Raw genomic sequence first — 16,078 nt, forward strand, 5'->3', positions numbered from 1 at the left:
TCAGAAATTTTTTACCCCAAGATAAAAGCATTTCCTTGGTGGTCAGGTTTGAGGAAATTGGTTGATTTTATTTTGATTTAACGGGAAATACAAAATAAAGAGAATGATCTTAAAGATAGTGAAAATTCACTCATGATCTACTCACCACGATGTCGATGGAGGTGGTGGGTGAAGTGGTGGGTCCACAAAACACTTCTGGAGTTTCAGGGGTAAACAAATCACATTCGAAGTAAATGAGGACTCATTCTTCAAATGTAGAAAAACAACAGAAAATGCCTCCGCGCTGCTCCTGTGTCCATAAACCCCGACATTTAAAATCAACTGGAAACGGCCTCATTTACACCATGTTTTCAGCCTGTATGTCCGCTGTGATCGACACATGAACACGGCTCCAGAGGAGGATCACGGGACATTTAGGCTTAAAATCTTGAGTTGTAATTCTCATAAAATAACATGGAAACAACATATGGATTATATTAAAGGGAAATTATGTACAAATCTACAGGGATATGCTAAATTCTAAGGCCTTGCATGGAACATACTCTCTTATACTTCCCAACATAACTTCTTTGCAATTGTGGGATTGAAGTCAATTTCATCAAAAGCTTAGAGAAAGCTAATATAAGTTGATCTTCGGTTTTGGTTTCTATTTTTACAGTCACAAAGGCACAGCTATACAATTAAGGTCACATTGTCTGTACAGATGCAAACATATGCTTAAAGGCAAAGGAAGTATTTAATATTTTCATTGACAGTACAGACTGATGTCATGATATTAGTTGGCAAAAGCTCAAAAAACTAGAGCTAATGAGTCTGTTTTTAAAACACCAATGACATTTACCATACAAATACAACATACCTTCAAAGCTGCATGCTAAAAGGTAAAGAGACAGTAGGTGAATGCACGGCAAGGACAAACATCATAAGATATTGATGTAGAGGCAGCATCAGCATTCGGGTGCATATATCTCATCTGTGGAGGTAATAGGATTGGACGAGGCCTTAATGGAGTAGGTGGTGGTGGTTAATGGAGACATAGGAACAACAAATACACTGGTAGTTCATGATTACTAAGATGTAGAAGGCACTATATGCACTTCATATCAGGGAAGGAAACAAGCTTTTTTTTCCATCATCTGGACGCTTTAGCTGATGGATTTCTAAACACATCCCATCGGTTCGAATGTTCCACCATCCCAACATGATTTATAAAACTCCCTGCATCATGGTTGGTCACCTGCCAAAAAGGCTGATTAAGTTTAAGCACTTAGCACACTGAGCAGCAGCAATTTAGCCGTGTTAATTCCAGCTCTATTTGTTGTATAAAGGGAGAGGCGGAACACACAGGAGGAAGAGAGCCACAAGGACCCTAAATTTGAAGGAGCAACATCACTCTCAGCGATAATCATTTTAAAACCTGCAGGGGAAGACGTATACCGAGAGTACATTTTTGAAACATTAAAATCTGAGACACTTGTCCCTTTGTTAAGCTTCACACATCACTCTGTTATATACAAAATGTCTTTACATTTATGTACAATCACCTTTTGACAAAAACATTCTTCAAGTGTTTAATAGAGGCAAACAGCTGACTCACTAGTGCTTCAAGAGGTCTCTGGTTTGAAAGGGTATCTACAGATAAGACCGCACACACTTACGCAGATTTACTGACATATGCTGTGAAAGTGCATGACTGTATTGATGCTATGTCTTGTTCCTGCCCCTTCCTCTGCCTCCTGCATTAGTGACAGGAGCAGAGAGTGCGTGTGTTTGAAAGTCAACTTTCTGCTGAAGGATTCCTGAGAGAATGAACTCGGCAGTGACGACACGGAGGGATGAAGACACGGCCGGGCCGCACAGCGACCAGTCCTCCTCGCAGGAAATCACTACAGTCTGAGGCTGAGATGACAGAAAATAAAACTTGTTATTTACGGATTTAGATTTAAGGTAAATTATGCAATGTGAAGACAGATTGCAATCATGAAATGTTTAATGTTTGTTTGGTACCTTGTGAGAAGAGGGCATCTTGGGGAGAAATGTTGCTCCACTGCAGCAGATAATGTCTTTCATTTGAGCTGGCTCCGGCTTAACTGATTTTGTAACGTGGATCTCATATCCCTAGGAGAATAGGAGGGAAGTGAACAAAATCCTAACAAATTAGATTTTTCTGTTTTTAATTGAATCTGTGCAAAAATGCCTCAGGAAATCAATACTCTTGGATTATGGTATCACACATGTATACTGTTTCCTAATTCTAGATTTGTCACGAGAATATGTGGTAACAATCCCTTGGCAGTTTTGATGACAGTGCAGGAGAACGTGTAACAGAAATTGAAACATTACCATCTGCGTCCACATGTGAAGTGCCCATAAAACCACGACATTGAAAGTAAATGACAAATTATGTCCTGTAGGCTTTAACAGTAAACAATCAACACTGTCATCTTGTAATGATGTGAGCACCCTCAACAACATAGACACTGAGCTAAAAGACAATAAGATGTGTTACAGGAAATGGATGATTCTTCTCATAACACTTCTGGATTCCCACCATGACTCACTATTGCTCAAGAGTCAATATTACCCACCATCCCTAAACCATTTTCCAAGGGAAGCACAATGCTGACACACTGTCAGCCTCTCACTGTCAAGCTCAGAAATACATAGGATGAATGAGTTGGAGTACCTGTAATAGAGTGTGACTGCTGGCAACTGTCAGAGAAGTCTGCAGGCAGAAACCAAACTTCTTCTCCTGCTCCGGATCCTTCACAACAAAAGCATGAGGTGACAGGAAGCTCCCAGCTTTACCGCTCTGAAACAACATGACAGGAGAGCGTCTAGGTGAGTATATCTCTGTATTAGTGTGTGCAGTACATGTCCATATTATATTATCAAGGGGAGAAAAAAAAACACAAGTCTGGGATAAACTCTTCATACAGTAACTAACCTTTTCCAACCAGCATGTGGTGACAATTGGGATTCCTTTGGCCACAGCACAAAGGAACTTGACAGTCCTGCGCACTTTATCAGTCACCAGGCAGTTCATGTCTGCCACACCTTTAGCCATGTTGCCTCCAAGACGAGCCAGCACTCTCTCCCCAGCTTCATCTGTCACGCCTGTGAACAGCACCTGAGGGAATGACAGACGCATCTCGGGTCAAAGCTTCAATGACTGCACAAACCACAAAGAACTGTTCAACTCTGCAGATGTGGATTAAACGTGTGAGTGTGATACTTTGGGGAATGCACCTATTAATTTTCATGCCAAGACAATTCTGTCAGTTCCATATGAAGCCAGAGCCAGGAGGTGATTAGCCTATTTTAGCATTGACACTGGAGACAGGGGGAAACAGGTAGCCTGGCTCTGTCCAAAGGTCAGAAATGTATGCAGAAAGATCCCCTCGACAAACTAAAATGTCAAATTTTGCTTTTTACGAGGAGTTATGTCTTAAAACCACTGTTAGAAAATTGTTTTTTGACTTCAATATGAGTTTACAGAGACATGTGACTCCTTACAAAAACATAAGATTGTGTGAGGATTGCTCAAAACATCAGACGTAGCAGTAGGTGTGTTTTTGAAATTTGGAGAAAGCCAGGTTAGCTGTCCCCCCTGGCTCCAATATCAGTGCTAATTTAGGTTAATCACAATCTGGCTCTAGCTCTATACTTAAGATATGAGAGTGGCCTCAATTTTTTCCATCTCATTTTCAAATATGTATTCATTCAAATATTTACAATTATCCCACTTGTGCATAACTTGATTGTCAAAAACGCCCACAGGTTTATCAAAGAGACAAACACAGATACACAAACTGACTTTGTAGGCCTGACTCGCAGCTTGTAGTCGACCTCTAGCTGCAGGGGAAGACAAGGAGGAGCGAGGAGTCTTTGCCACAGGGGAGGAGTCCACAGGAGCCTGTCGCTTCCGGGATACTCTGCTGGTCGGAGTCTGTGGCTGTTAAAAGAGAGAAAAATGGGGGTGAGGGGGAGTAAAGAGAGAAACAACAAGGTTATGCAAGGATGAAGAAAAACATGGTGAAAACACACTAGGAGAATGGTGAGCAGAGTAAAGAAGCCATATAACATAAGACTGGGAATTGGCTGTGTGATCACTAAGCCTCTTAATTTATTAGTGTATTAATGTTGATGCACAGCAAGTCAGGCTACTCTTGTTGCAAAGAGAGTGGGGAGAGACTTAGAGAGTCCCTGATGTTGATCGCAGTACATTTTGATGGAAAGGCTGAGTCACAGAGAGAAATGCACCAGGGCCTTTGTCCGAGGTAAAAGCCTCATTTTTCAAGGACAGAAGTTACTGGACACTCTGCTACTATGTTTTCTCCAATTTGTGTTTCAGCCTTAATGTGTTTTAATAAAAATAACAACTTGACTTTTAAATTTAATTTCATTCATTTTCATTTCATGTTTAAAAGTGAAAGTCACCTCTGGAGTCTGTACTTTAGCCTCCTGTGTCAGGGAATTGGCAGAAGTTCCACTCTCTTCCTGCTCCTCTTTCCTATTCTTCTGGACGACTGATGGTCGACGTCTGCCCCTCTTCTCACCAATCTCTACTTTCTCACTCACATTTTTCCCCTCTACTTCAAAAGGAGATTCCTTTGCATCCCTCTTGACTTGAGCACTAGATGCTCTACCTCTCCTCTTAGCTTGGACAGGATTCTCATCTTTAGTTTCATCTTTTCCTTCTTCCTGTGTTGTCTCTACTGCTCGGACTTTCTCTTTTACTTTAGAAATGTTGGCACTACTGTGAGAATCCTCCTCTTTATTTGGCTCGAGCTCTCTCTTCCTTTCTTGTCTTTTGTCTTTCGCTTCATCTCCATTGCTGGCTGCAGAAGCTGCTGATTTTTGGGCTCTGCCCCAGACATTCCTCTCAGGAAGACGTGATTCCTCACTGCCGTGACCTTCGTCCTGATTGGACTGCTTATCCTCGTCTGCAGCAGTTGATTCAGAGATGTTTGTCGTGGCTCTGCGCTGTCCCCTTGTGGTACGAGTATGCTGTGAGTCTGCCTTCTCTTTATCATCTTCCTGAGGAACTGCACTAGAGGATGGCTCAGTTTTCCTGCCCTTCCTACCTCTGGCTGCAGGTTTGGGAGCAGAATTCTGATCACTCTGACTATTGATAGAAGGGATAGAGTCTGGCACAGCCTCTGTTATCCTTGGTCTTCCTCGCTGCCTGCCTCCTCTTCCTCTGCTTTGAGATCTCACACTGCAGCTATCATTACTGTCCTGCTCTGTTGTCTCTGCAGCCACCGTCCTCCTCCTGTTGCTGCTTCTGACGACGACTGTCTTAGGTGGCTCGCTGGTTCTTTTTGCTCCTCTGCCTCGACCTCTCCCGCGGCCCTGCTGGGTGTTGATACTTGACGCAGATCTCTCAGAGCTGATCGAGTTAGAGGAGTTGGAGCGAGATCTGGTTCTCCTCGCTGGGACATCATCATCTGCTAATATAGCTGAGTCTTGCTCTGTTGAACATGCAGCAGTAGTAGCTTTATTCGTTGCTCCTCGACCTCTCATACGCACTTTAGATTTGTTTTCTTGTTGTTCTTTGGCCTCTTTTTCTTTCTCCAGTCTTTCTCTTTCTTCCCATTCCTTTTCTTCCCTCTGCAGTCTTTCTTGGTGTTCTTCTTCCCTCCTCTCCCTCTCAAGTCTCTCTTCTAATTCCCTCTTTTCTCTGTCCAATCTCTCTCTTTCTTCCTGCTCCTTTCTTTCCCTTTCCAATTTCTTTCTCTCTTCTCGTTCTGCCTTTTCACGTTCCAATCTCTCCTTTTCATCATTATCTCTTTTCTTCTCAAACTGTTCTTTCTCTTTTTGTATTCGATCAGCTCTTTCCTTTTCTTCTTGTTCCTGTCTCGCTTTCTCTACTTTTTCCTGTTCGAGTCTTATCCTCTCTATGTTTTCAGCATTCAATCTTTCTTGTTCTTCCTTATTTTCTTTTTTGATTTTTTCTTCCATTATACATCTCTCTATTTCCTCTATCTCCCTCTTTTTTCTCTCTTTATCTCTTACGTCTGCAACATCTCTCTCCTCTCCCAATCCTTTTAGTTTTTTCTTTATTCGCTTGCCATTTTCAACAGGTTTATTTCTTTCAAATTCACACTTTTCTCCATCTTCTTCATCGTCTTTCTGCTTCCTTGTAAACGTTCTCCCCCTTGTTCTCCTACCCTGCTCTACCTCCTCCTCTACCTCACTTTCATCCCGATCAGGCCCGGATTTTCCCCCTCTTCCTCTGGTAGTTGGCAAAGCTTTACTCTTCCCTCTCGTCTGTCTCTTTGGAGATTCTGAACACTCTGTCTGTTCTTCCTCCTCTCTTATTCTTGCCCTTGACCCTTGTTTATCTCTAACACTGATTCCACTGGTTCCAGCTTCAGATTGTGTCACTTGACTTTCAACAGCAGGGACCTCAGAACTTGAAAGCGTTTGTGACTCCTCCTCTTGAAGTTGCAGAGCCTTTGCCTTTCTTTTTCTTGGACCTGGAAACGAGTCCTCATCATTACTTTCCTTATCTTCAACCATTTCCACTGGCTGAGTTCCAACAGTGAGAGGCTGTGTGTCCTCATCTTCAAGTCGAAGTTGCTTTGCTTTTCTTTTTCGTGGGCCAGGAATTGAGTCGTCTTCGTCACTTTGCTCACCCTCACATCCACCCATGGGCTGAGTTTCGGAGCATAGACTACCAGAGAGGGATTGCGTCTCCTCAAGTTTCAGTGCTTTTGCTCGTCTTCCTCTAAAAACTGTAATCGAGTCTTCTTCATCACTTTCCCCACCTTCACCTGCATTCACTGTCTGAATTTCAACTGCAGAGACCTCAGAGTTTGTGAGTGTTTGCGTCTCCTCTTCTTCAGACAGTTGCTCTGCTCTTCTCTTTCGTGGGCCTAGCATCAAGTCGTCATCGTCACTTGTAGCCATGGGCTGAGTTTCAGCACAACCAAAGTGAATGGGCTGGGTTTCAGCAACTAATAAACCTGCACCAGTGAGAGGCTGTGTCTGCTTATCTTCTTCATCACTTTCCCCACCTTCACCTGCATCTACTGTCTGAATTTCAACTGCAGAGACCTCAGAGTTTGTGAGTGTTTGCGTTCCATCTTCTTCAGACAGTTGCTTCGCTCTTCTTTTTTGTGGGCCTGGCATCCAGTCCTCATCATCACTTGTAGCCATGGGCTGAGTTTCAGCACAACCAACGTGCATGGGCTGGGTTTCAGCAACTAATAAACCTGCACCAGTGAGAGGCTGTGTCTGCTCCTCTTCTTCTTCACCACTTTCCCCACCTTCACCTGCATCCACTGTCTGAATTACAACTGTAGAGACCTCAGAGTTTGTGAGTGTTTGCGTCCCCTCTTCTTCAGACAGTTGCTTCGCTCTTCTTTTTCGTGGGCCTGGAATTAAGTCCTCATCATCACTTGTAGCCATGGGCTGAGTTTCAGCACCTAATAAACCTGAACCAATGAGAGGCTGTGTCTGCTCCTCTTCTTCATCATCACTTTCTTCATTACCACATGCATTCATGGGCTGAGTTTGAGCTACTGATAAAACTTCACCAGACATTCTTTGCTGAGGTTTAATTGTCTTCCTATGTTCCTCACTCTCTTCTGCCACACTCTCCTCTTCCTCAAAGGCAGATATTGGTTGGGTTTCAGCCATGGAAGGAGTACATGAAGTAGTAAAGCCAAAAGGCTGAGTCTCAGCAGTAGCAGTAATATCTTTGCTCTCATCTTCATCCATCTCATTCTCTGAATCACTTTCTGACTTTGAAATATATGCCTGTGTTGCTTCTAGAACCAAATCTGTCCGATCTTCTTTTTCAGGACGTCTGTCAGGCTCCTCATCCTCTCCATAGGCCTGTGTAGCCTCCATATTTGCATCATTGTCTGCAAAGGTTCTATCTGCTGTTGGGGTATTTGCATATGCTTGGGTATCTTCCATATTCACACTCCTTTCCACAAATGCCTGGGTGTTCTCCATGGCTAGAGCTTGGGCCTGACACTGTCGGTGGCTGCTTTCAGACAATCCCAGCTGAAAAGACCTGTCTCTGCTGGACGGTTGATCCATTTCATCATCAGAAGTTTCAAGGCAAAAAGCTTGGGTGGGGTCCATGGCATGGTCCTGTGGAGGGTTGTTTTGGAAATCTCGGGTCTGAAGAATGAAGGACTGCGTCTCAGCCACCAGAAAGTCCTCTTCCTCCTGGCTGTCTGAGCAGGATGACAATGCTACAGGTCTTACAGCAGGGCCTGCAGCACCTGGCAAACAGAGAAGACAGAAAAAGATACTTGTGGAACTTTCTGGTATACATTGTCATAGAACAAGGATACGTGCTTTTAAAAAAATAATTGACTCACCCCTAAATGGAACTGAAGAGGGACTTACGAAAGCCTGAGTAGCCATATTTTCCACCTCTCCTTCTGGGACCATCCCAAAGTCAAAAAAACAAAATTCAGACAATTTAAACATGCTTAAATGCAAATGTTAAAAACAAAAGTATTAAATAATGTATACAGTGGATCAAGAAGGTCATAGTGTGTCTTCAAATCAAAAACTGTGACTTCACTTCAGTGAAGTGAAGAATCTCTCCTTTCCAGTTATTCATATACAAGAATTTGAACCTATTTCTAGACATATATTCTTATTTTTTTCTGATTCATAATACATAATGAAAATAATCATTAGTTGTATCCTACATTCACTCCATTAAGTTCTAATTTTAAAATGTGTTCATTAATTACCTGACAGTTGTACAGGAGTAGAGCAGTTCTGCAGAAGAGGAACCATCAGCCGAGATGCGTTTTCTTCGCCTAAATTAGGGATCTGGTCATCACCTGCCTCGTCAATGTCTACCTCCTTATCCTCCACATCTGTATCACTGTCCAATCTGAGGTCAGTTGGTTTGGATCCGTTCTGGCCTGACCCCTCCACATCTGTGTCTGCATCCGAATCTGACTCAAGAGCTGCTGGCTTGGTACCAGGAGAGGCAGACAAGGTTGTGACAGCTTGAGACATAACCTGAGGAGAATCGTCTTCCACGTCTGTGTCACTGTCAGACAGAATAGCAACCCCTCTGTCTGCAGCAAACACCACTGGGGATTCATTGAGTGTAGGGGCAGGGATCTCTTCTTCATCTGTGTCACTGTCGAAATGTAGGCCATGAGGAGCAACAGCGGCAGATTCAGGCCCAGCTGGAGTTGTGGCCAATTTAATGGAAAATGTGTCTATTTTAGAGCTTGATTCATTTGTTCCACATTTCCTTTCGTCTTCATCGTCAACATCTGTGTCACTGTCAAGGCGGAAATCTTTTGGTTGCATTAAAGGAGCAGAGTCAGCTGTGGATGCACTCTGAACTGACATGGGCTTTGCTTTTGTGGCAGTGTCTGACACAGCAGCATCGTCATCCACATCAGTGTCACTGTCCATAGTAATTCCCTCAGGCTGAATAACTGAGTTAACATGAGAAAGTTTGGTACTGTCATCACAGGAAATCACAGTTTTAAGAACTTTGTCCAAGGCATCTTCATCCTCATCGACATCTGTATCACTGTCCATGTGAAAGATGGCAGTGTTTGGTGGCTGACTGACTTGGTTTATGTTCAAGTTCACAGGACCTGCAGATGCCACCCCTTCCTCCTGTCCCTCCACACCATTGTCACTGTCCATGATTAATACAACGATCACATCTTTTGTGACTGTTGATGTAGAGACAGGCAACTCATCATCTCCCATAAAACTGACATTTCTTTCCTGTGTCACTGGTACATGTTGTCCACTTTCCTTAGACTTCGGAGGAAGAACAGACAGAGTGTGTTCTTTCTCTCCTCCTTCGTCTTCTTCACTGTCATCCACGATCGCAAGTGTCTTTTTTTCCTCCAGCCGCTGTCCAGCCACATCTACTTCTGTCTCTTCCTTGCTGAATCTGACATGTCTGTATGGCCTATTTTTAGTGGAGGAGGATGGTGTGATAGGACTTTCATCCTCACTGTCAGACAGTGGAAAACAGAGGTGACAAGCATGGTTATTTGGGAATAAAAGAAAACTGTATAAAAGCATATATTTACAGAGACTAGCAAAGCTCAAAAAAGTGTTGCTAAGATACCTTTCAGGGACAATTTTGTTTGTGGGACTCAAGAATGTGGAACAAGCAGGACTAGATTTATGGGAGTCAGAATCAGACACTGTAGAGACAATAAAGATAAAATTGTAGAGCAGCAGACACAAAACAGAGCTTAATATTAAACATACAGAATATACATACCTAAAGTCTTACGCCCTCTGCCTCCTCCGTCTCTTTCTCCATCTGAGTCCAAGTCAGATTCTGGGACCAGGGTCCCCTGTGGCTGGGTTGGTGTTTGCTCTAAGGAGAGGCAACTGGCCCTGACAGGAGTCTCGGTTGATGCCACTCTTGCCTTTTTGTCTCCATTTTCACATTTCTTGCTGTCTGTGCTTTTGTCATCTTCCTTTTTTCCAGAGACATCCGGTGAACCAGCCTTTACACCCGTATTTCTGCTCACAGAAGTCCTCATGCCCTTTAGGGAAGAGATTGCTTCTACAGTGCAGCTGACATACTGACATGGGATGTCTGCCACCACCAAACTGTCACCATCATTGAGGGCATAGCGTACGTTAGGTGTCAGCTTTAAACGGCCTTTGCGGGTCCCATTCATGCTCCCGAGGTCCCAAACCAAAGCCTCTACATCCTCTTTACTGCTATGACCTCTTCTGCTGAAGACAGAGATGCTGATGGTCAGGTGCTGCTTGGATATTGAAGGTGCTGGCAGGTGCAGGCTGCAGGCGTTAAGGTCACGGCCCAGGACATTAACTCCCAAAAAGAGGGGCAACTCTGAGTGACAGAGAACATCCATTGTAAGAAGAACATAAACAAGACCCATAGATTATATCAGCAAACAACCTTGTGATAAAAGCAGCAGTAGATCACTCACCTGTCTCAGGGACGTGCTCGTTTTTTAAGATGCACAGTTTAGCCAATGGCTGACCCCTCTTATTATCATCCTCCTCTTCATTTTCTTCCTCATCTGACTCCAGGAATGAGTCAGAGATCACCTGTGTAGCCTCCATTCTTCACACAGGGTCCGATAAGATCACTGCTGAGCACAGACACAAACAAGTATGTGTAATGTTGACGTGTAAACCCAACAACGTTTCCAGTTGGTGATCTCGTCAAAATAACTGTGCAAGCAACGTTAGCCGAGACAGCTAACTGATGATCTCTAGCTTCGAGCCTGTGCTATTTAATATTTATCTGTTGTATAATTGCTAATATTAGGTTTTGTATCTAAATAATGTGAAGACACGCGGATATAACTTTTGTTTTAACTGTGTCAACATTTCTTGTCAGATCCCATCAGTTCACAGCTATCCAACTTCCGGTCAGGATAAAAACAAAACAACGGAAAATACTTAATAACCGCTAGTTTGGCTACTTCACACGTAAACGCCATCTTTAAACGACTCTTTATATAAGTTAATGTTAATGGCCACTGAGACGAAATTGGTATCTTTCTACTTTTAAAACTATTGCTATCTGTATAAACAACCACACAACTCAAAGAGGAAGTTTACGAGACTGAACAAGTAGCTTGACAGATTAGCTCATGTGTTCGTTAGCAGCGTGCACGTTTTTCATGTTATCATCTGCTGGAGTCGTCTAATCAATAAAACACAGTACCCTGCAGCCCACCTTCACACTGCTCGTCTCGGTCCGAGAATATAAAACACTTATAAACACATAATGGAGCATTCACTTCCTGGAAAACACTTTACAACGCCCATGTGAGGCGTTTTAGCCGCTAGCGATTGGATGGTATGAACGCCACTCACACTGAAATCTGTTGCCATTGGATAGCGACACCGAGGCTAGTTTAAAATGTCTGTGATTGGATAAAGCTGCCTGAAGCGTGATTGGTTGATACTGTCTTTTTCCCGCTATACCCACTTAATTTTAAAGGGACCGTAAAGTAAAACTGGATCAAGTCGATTCATTGTTTAAATTGATCCAATATGATTTTAAATGCTTAAAAGAAGGGATAACAGTCACGGGCTATATAAACGTTTGTATAAATCATAATTGCAAGAAGTTAGCTGACAGATACTTCCAACAATAGTTACTATTCAGTGGTCTGAAGTGATTTTCTTTCATTTCTCTGTCCTGAGGCTTCATTTTCTTGCTGCTCCAGAGAAAACATGCTTTACCCATCCTGGGTCTCAGAACCACAGGGGGACCCGGATCCCCCAAGCCCTCTGTTTTCTTATTTACATGAAAATAAATAAAACACAATTCATCGATGTAAAGTTGTTTAATGTGGGCTTTAAAGGGATAGTTCACCCAAAAATGAAAATTCACTCATTATCATCTCACCACTATGCTGATGGAGGGGCATGTGAAGTGTTTGAGTCCACAACACATTTGGAGTTTCAGGGGTAAACAGCGTTGTGACCAAATATAATACAATTGAAGAAAATGGGACCCCTTCTTCAAACATAAGAAAACAGAATGAAAACCATAAAATTGCCTCCATACTGCAACTCGTGAATACTTTCTACTGTCAGCATTAACTAGGAGGAAAACTGCGGATATTTAGGCTAAAAACATGGTGTAAATAATGCTGTTTAGGGTTGAATTATAATGTCTAGCCCTAGATCATGTGGATGACACCACTGTATGTTTTTTTTTGCTGTTTTTGCCAAAGTGTTGTCAAATGAAAAGGGTCCTTGTGTCCACAGTTCAGGAGCATCGTAATTATGTTACCTTTTAAAATGTTGTCTAGTACTAACAAAGTGGGTTTAATCAAATAAACACATGACAACCTTGGGATCTGTGTGAAGTGAATATGGGCCTAGCAGCTGCATTTTTTTCTGAGGCCTCATTGCACCTGTAAGCACTACAGATGATCTACTCCATCTGTTATTTAGTTACCACTTGATCACACTGCAGGGTCATGACTCCCTCATTCCATAAACCCACAGAAACACGTATGCACACATTAACGAAAAGGAAAACACGGTTTTTTTTTACAACTTTATTAGCAGTGAATGACAAAGGGTATCTAACATACGCTAAAGCTGTAGTAGTTCTAGCACTGCTCTTAACACTATGTTGGTTCCTTCATTAGTCTTGTGGATTTTTCCTTTTGATTATTTTTCATTTTGAATTTGATGTCTTGACCGTCAGATCTTCGTCTTCAGGCGTCCTCATCAGCGTCCTCCTCGAATTCACCCTCCTCCTCAGCAGTGGCATCCTGGTACTGCTGGTACTCAGACACCAGATCATTCATGTTGCTCTCAGCTTCGGTGAACTCCATCTCATCCATACCTTCACCTGTGTACCAGTGCAAGAAGGCCTTGCGACGGAACATTGCTGTGAACTGCTCAGAGATGCGCTTGAACAGCTCCTGGATGGCCGTGCTGTTGCCAATGAAAGTGACGGCCATCTTGAGGCCACGGGGTGGAATGTCACAGACAGCGGTCTTGACGTTGTTGGGGATCCATTCAACGAAGTAACTGCTGTTCTTGTTCTGCACGTTGAGCATCTGCTCGTCAACCTCCTTCATGGACATTCGGCCACGGAACACAGCGGCGACGGTCAGATAGCGGCCGTGACGTGGGTCGCATGCTGCCATCATGTTCTTGGCATCAAACACCTGCTGTGTGAGCTCGGGCACTGTGAGGGCACGATACTGCTGGCTGCCCCTGCTGGTCAGGGGGGCAAAACCAGGCATGAAGAAGTGCAGACGAGGGAAAGGCACCATGTTGACAGCCAGTTTGCGGAGATCAGCATTGAGCTGACCAGGGAAGCGCAGGCAGGTGGTGACCCCACTCATGGTGGCGGACACCAGGTGGTTAAGGTCTCCGTAAGTGGGTGTGGTCAATTTGAGAGTACGGAAGCAGATGTCGTACAGAGCTTCATTGTCAATGCAGTAGGTTTCATCTGTGTTCTCCACAAGCTGGTGGACTGACAGGGTGGCATTGTAAGGTTCAACCACTGTGTCGGACACCTGAGGACAGAAAACACACATGATTTCTTCAGTCTCATGATCTTAGAAAAGAGACCCATGGCAAGAAGAACTAAAATTATAAACCAAAACATCTCATACGCCTTCACAAAGGGACTTTACCTTGGGGGAAGGCACCACACTGAATGTGTTCATGATACGGTCAGGGTACTCCTCACGGATCTTGCTGATGAGAAGGGTTCCCATACCAGATCCAGTTCCACCACCCAGAGAGTGGGTGAGCTGGAAGCCCTGCAGGCAGTCGCAGCTTTCTGACTCTTTGCGGACCACATCCAGGACTGAGTCCACTAACTCAGCTCCCTCTGTGTAGTGACCCTTAGCCCAGTTGTTTCCAGCACCGCTCTGACCTGGAGGGGAAGCAGTGACATGCATGTGAACCATTCTCTTTCCCCGTTTATAAAAGGCCGTAGTCATTCAGTGACACAAGAAGTGTCTTTATTCCACCTACCGAAAACAAAGTTGTCAGGTCTGAAGATCTGCCCAAAGGGTCCAGACCTCACTGAGTCCATGGTGCCAGGCTCCAAGTCCACCAGAATGGCCCGAGGAACATATTTACCTCCTCCATGAGGTAGAGGACGAGAGGCGACAGGGAGACAGAGGAAAAACAGAGGAGAAAAAGCAGAAAGCTCAATAATGCAGGAAACCACATTTTTGAATGTTACACTGGATATTTAATGTGTGAAAAACATTCTCACATGACAGGAGACACGAGAATAGTACATCTAATGTTATACTTCAGCATGAAATGACCAAGCAGAAATTATGTACCCACAGTTCAACCTTTATGTATAAATCACATGATAAGAAAACAACTAACCTGTGGCCTCATTGTAGTAAACACTGATCCTGTCCAGCTGCAGGTCACTGTCTCCATGGTAAGTCCCTGTGGGGTCGATGCCGTGCTCATCGCTGATCACTTCCCAGAACTAGAAACAGAAAATGGAATGTATCGCATGGCATGGTTACTTGTAAAAGAAAGTATGCATCTATCCATTAGCAGTGCGGTTCATGGGACCAGGGACTTTAAACGAGAAAAACAGCCGTGAGTTTACTATTTTTTGGGGCCCTGCTGAAAATGACAGGATTTTTCCCCCTGTAACAAAACCATATCTGAACTCAATTCATACATGGCAGCTGAATATTTCCATTGCTGCCGTCTGAGGACCTAGCAGAAAGCAGTTCTTTCAGATGTCAAATGAAAAGGAGAGAGAGCACAAAGGGGCCTCAGATGAGTCTACCAGCAAAACTCAACATGACCTCTATTCACAGGCAGTTGTGATGCACTGAAGACACTGATTGTCTTCAGATCTGTATTCAAGTCTTGTTTGCTTTTTAAAGGACCACACTCAGATCTTTAAAAGTCTGTGTATTAAATCCCAAAAGTAGATGTGACTGTTGCATACACAGGCAGCCATTTGCATGGCCATATTATCTATTATCTTTCAACACAGACATTTTTTTTGCTCATACAGCATGTGATTTTGTGCTTACAGCAGCAATAGGCAGATTTAGAGTAATCAGGATAAGCAGGCTGTATTGCAGCTCAGTACTTAAGAGATTGGGAGTCAGCTACAGACAGAGTATCATGACATTAAAATAAGGCCATGTACAGCAAAAATGACCAAGTGACCTTAATATGAGGGAGACCACAGAGCAACAGAACTAAGAGCGGAAAAAAGGGAACAGCTAAAAGACAGAGAAGATGACAAAGAGTTGACAGTGATGCGATGGATAAGCCTTCAGTAAAGAGTGAAAATAATCAAAGAGAAAGAATGGGGACAATAAGCAGGAAAGCAATGCCACACCCTGACCTAATTCACCACAAAACATTCCCTCAGCAGCTCTGTCAATCATATCCACTGGACATCTGAATCAATGAGTCCTGAGGGAATGGAAACAAATGTGGGTCCTCCCTGCCGGGCCACCAGTAACACAACAATGGACAAACACAAAGCACAAATGATATTTCATTTTGTACAATGGAGCCTTATGTACTGCATTAACTTTAATTCAACAGGCCAATAGAGCACATAGAAACTGTTTACTGCAGTTGGCAT

At 43.5% G+C, this 16,078-nt stretch overlaps 2 protein-coding genes across 5 annotated transcripts in view; both read right to left on the reverse strand.

Moving 5' to 3' along the window:
* Window positions 1–717: 717 nt before the first annotated feature.
* mdc1 (mediator of DNA damage checkpoint 1) lies at window positions 718–11,821 on the reverse strand. 4 transcript variants are annotated; one of them, XM_020092878.2, is made up of 12 exons: window positions 11,690–11,821; window positions 10,932–11,093; window positions 10,247–10,831; window positions 10,088–10,166; window positions 8,727–9,970; window positions 8,343–8,405; window positions 4,441–8,243; window positions 3,818–3,955; window positions 2,948–3,130; window positions 2,687–2,812; window positions 2,008–2,118; window positions 718–1,899 (listed from the first exon to the last, which is right to left on the reverse strand). In XM_020092878.2, the coding sequence occupies exons 2-12, from the start codon at window positions 11,065–11,067 to the stop codon at window positions 1,705–1,707; spliced, it is 6,663 nt and encodes a 2,220-aa protein (XP_019948437.2). In that variant the 5' UTR covers window positions 11,068–11,093; window positions 11,690–11,821; the 3' UTR covers window positions 718–1,704. The 4 variants fall into 4 exon arrangements, with proteins under 4 accessions (XP_019948437.2, XP_069393660.1, XP_019948438.2 ...); XM_069537559.1 differs by having other exon boundaries at window positions 8,343–8,402; window positions 10,932–11,096; window positions 11,690–11,742; XM_020092879.2 differs by having other exon boundaries at window positions 10,932–11,096; window positions 11,690–11,742.
* A 1,309-nt stretch (window positions 11,822–13,130) lies between these two features.
* Window positions 13,131–16,078, reverse strand: part of tubb5 (tubulin, beta 5) — a 4,465-nt gene continuing 1,517 nt past the window's right edge. The window contains exons 2-5 of the mRNA XM_020093072.2: window positions 14,839–14,947; window positions 14,470–14,580; window positions 14,124–14,368; window positions 13,131–14,003 (exon numbers count right to left, since the gene is read on the reverse strand). Of these exons, the coding sequence (XP_019948631.1) occupies window positions 13,191–14,003; window positions 14,124–14,368; window positions 14,470–14,580; window positions 14,839–14,947 (1,278 nt within the window). The 3' untranslated portion in view covers window positions 13,131–13,190. The remainder of the gene's footprint in view (window positions 14,004–14,123; window positions 14,369–14,469; window positions 14,581–14,838; window positions 14,948–16,078) is intronic.

The sequence above is a fragment of the Paralichthys olivaceus genome, chromosome 13 (genome assembly GCF_024713975.1).
Source record: "Paralichthys olivaceus isolate ysfri-2021 chromosome 13, ASM2471397v2, whole genome shotgun sequence".
Classification (NCBI taxonomy): domain Eukaryota; kingdom Metazoa; phylum Chordata; class Actinopteri; order Pleuronectiformes; family Paralichthyidae; genus Paralichthys; species Paralichthys olivaceus.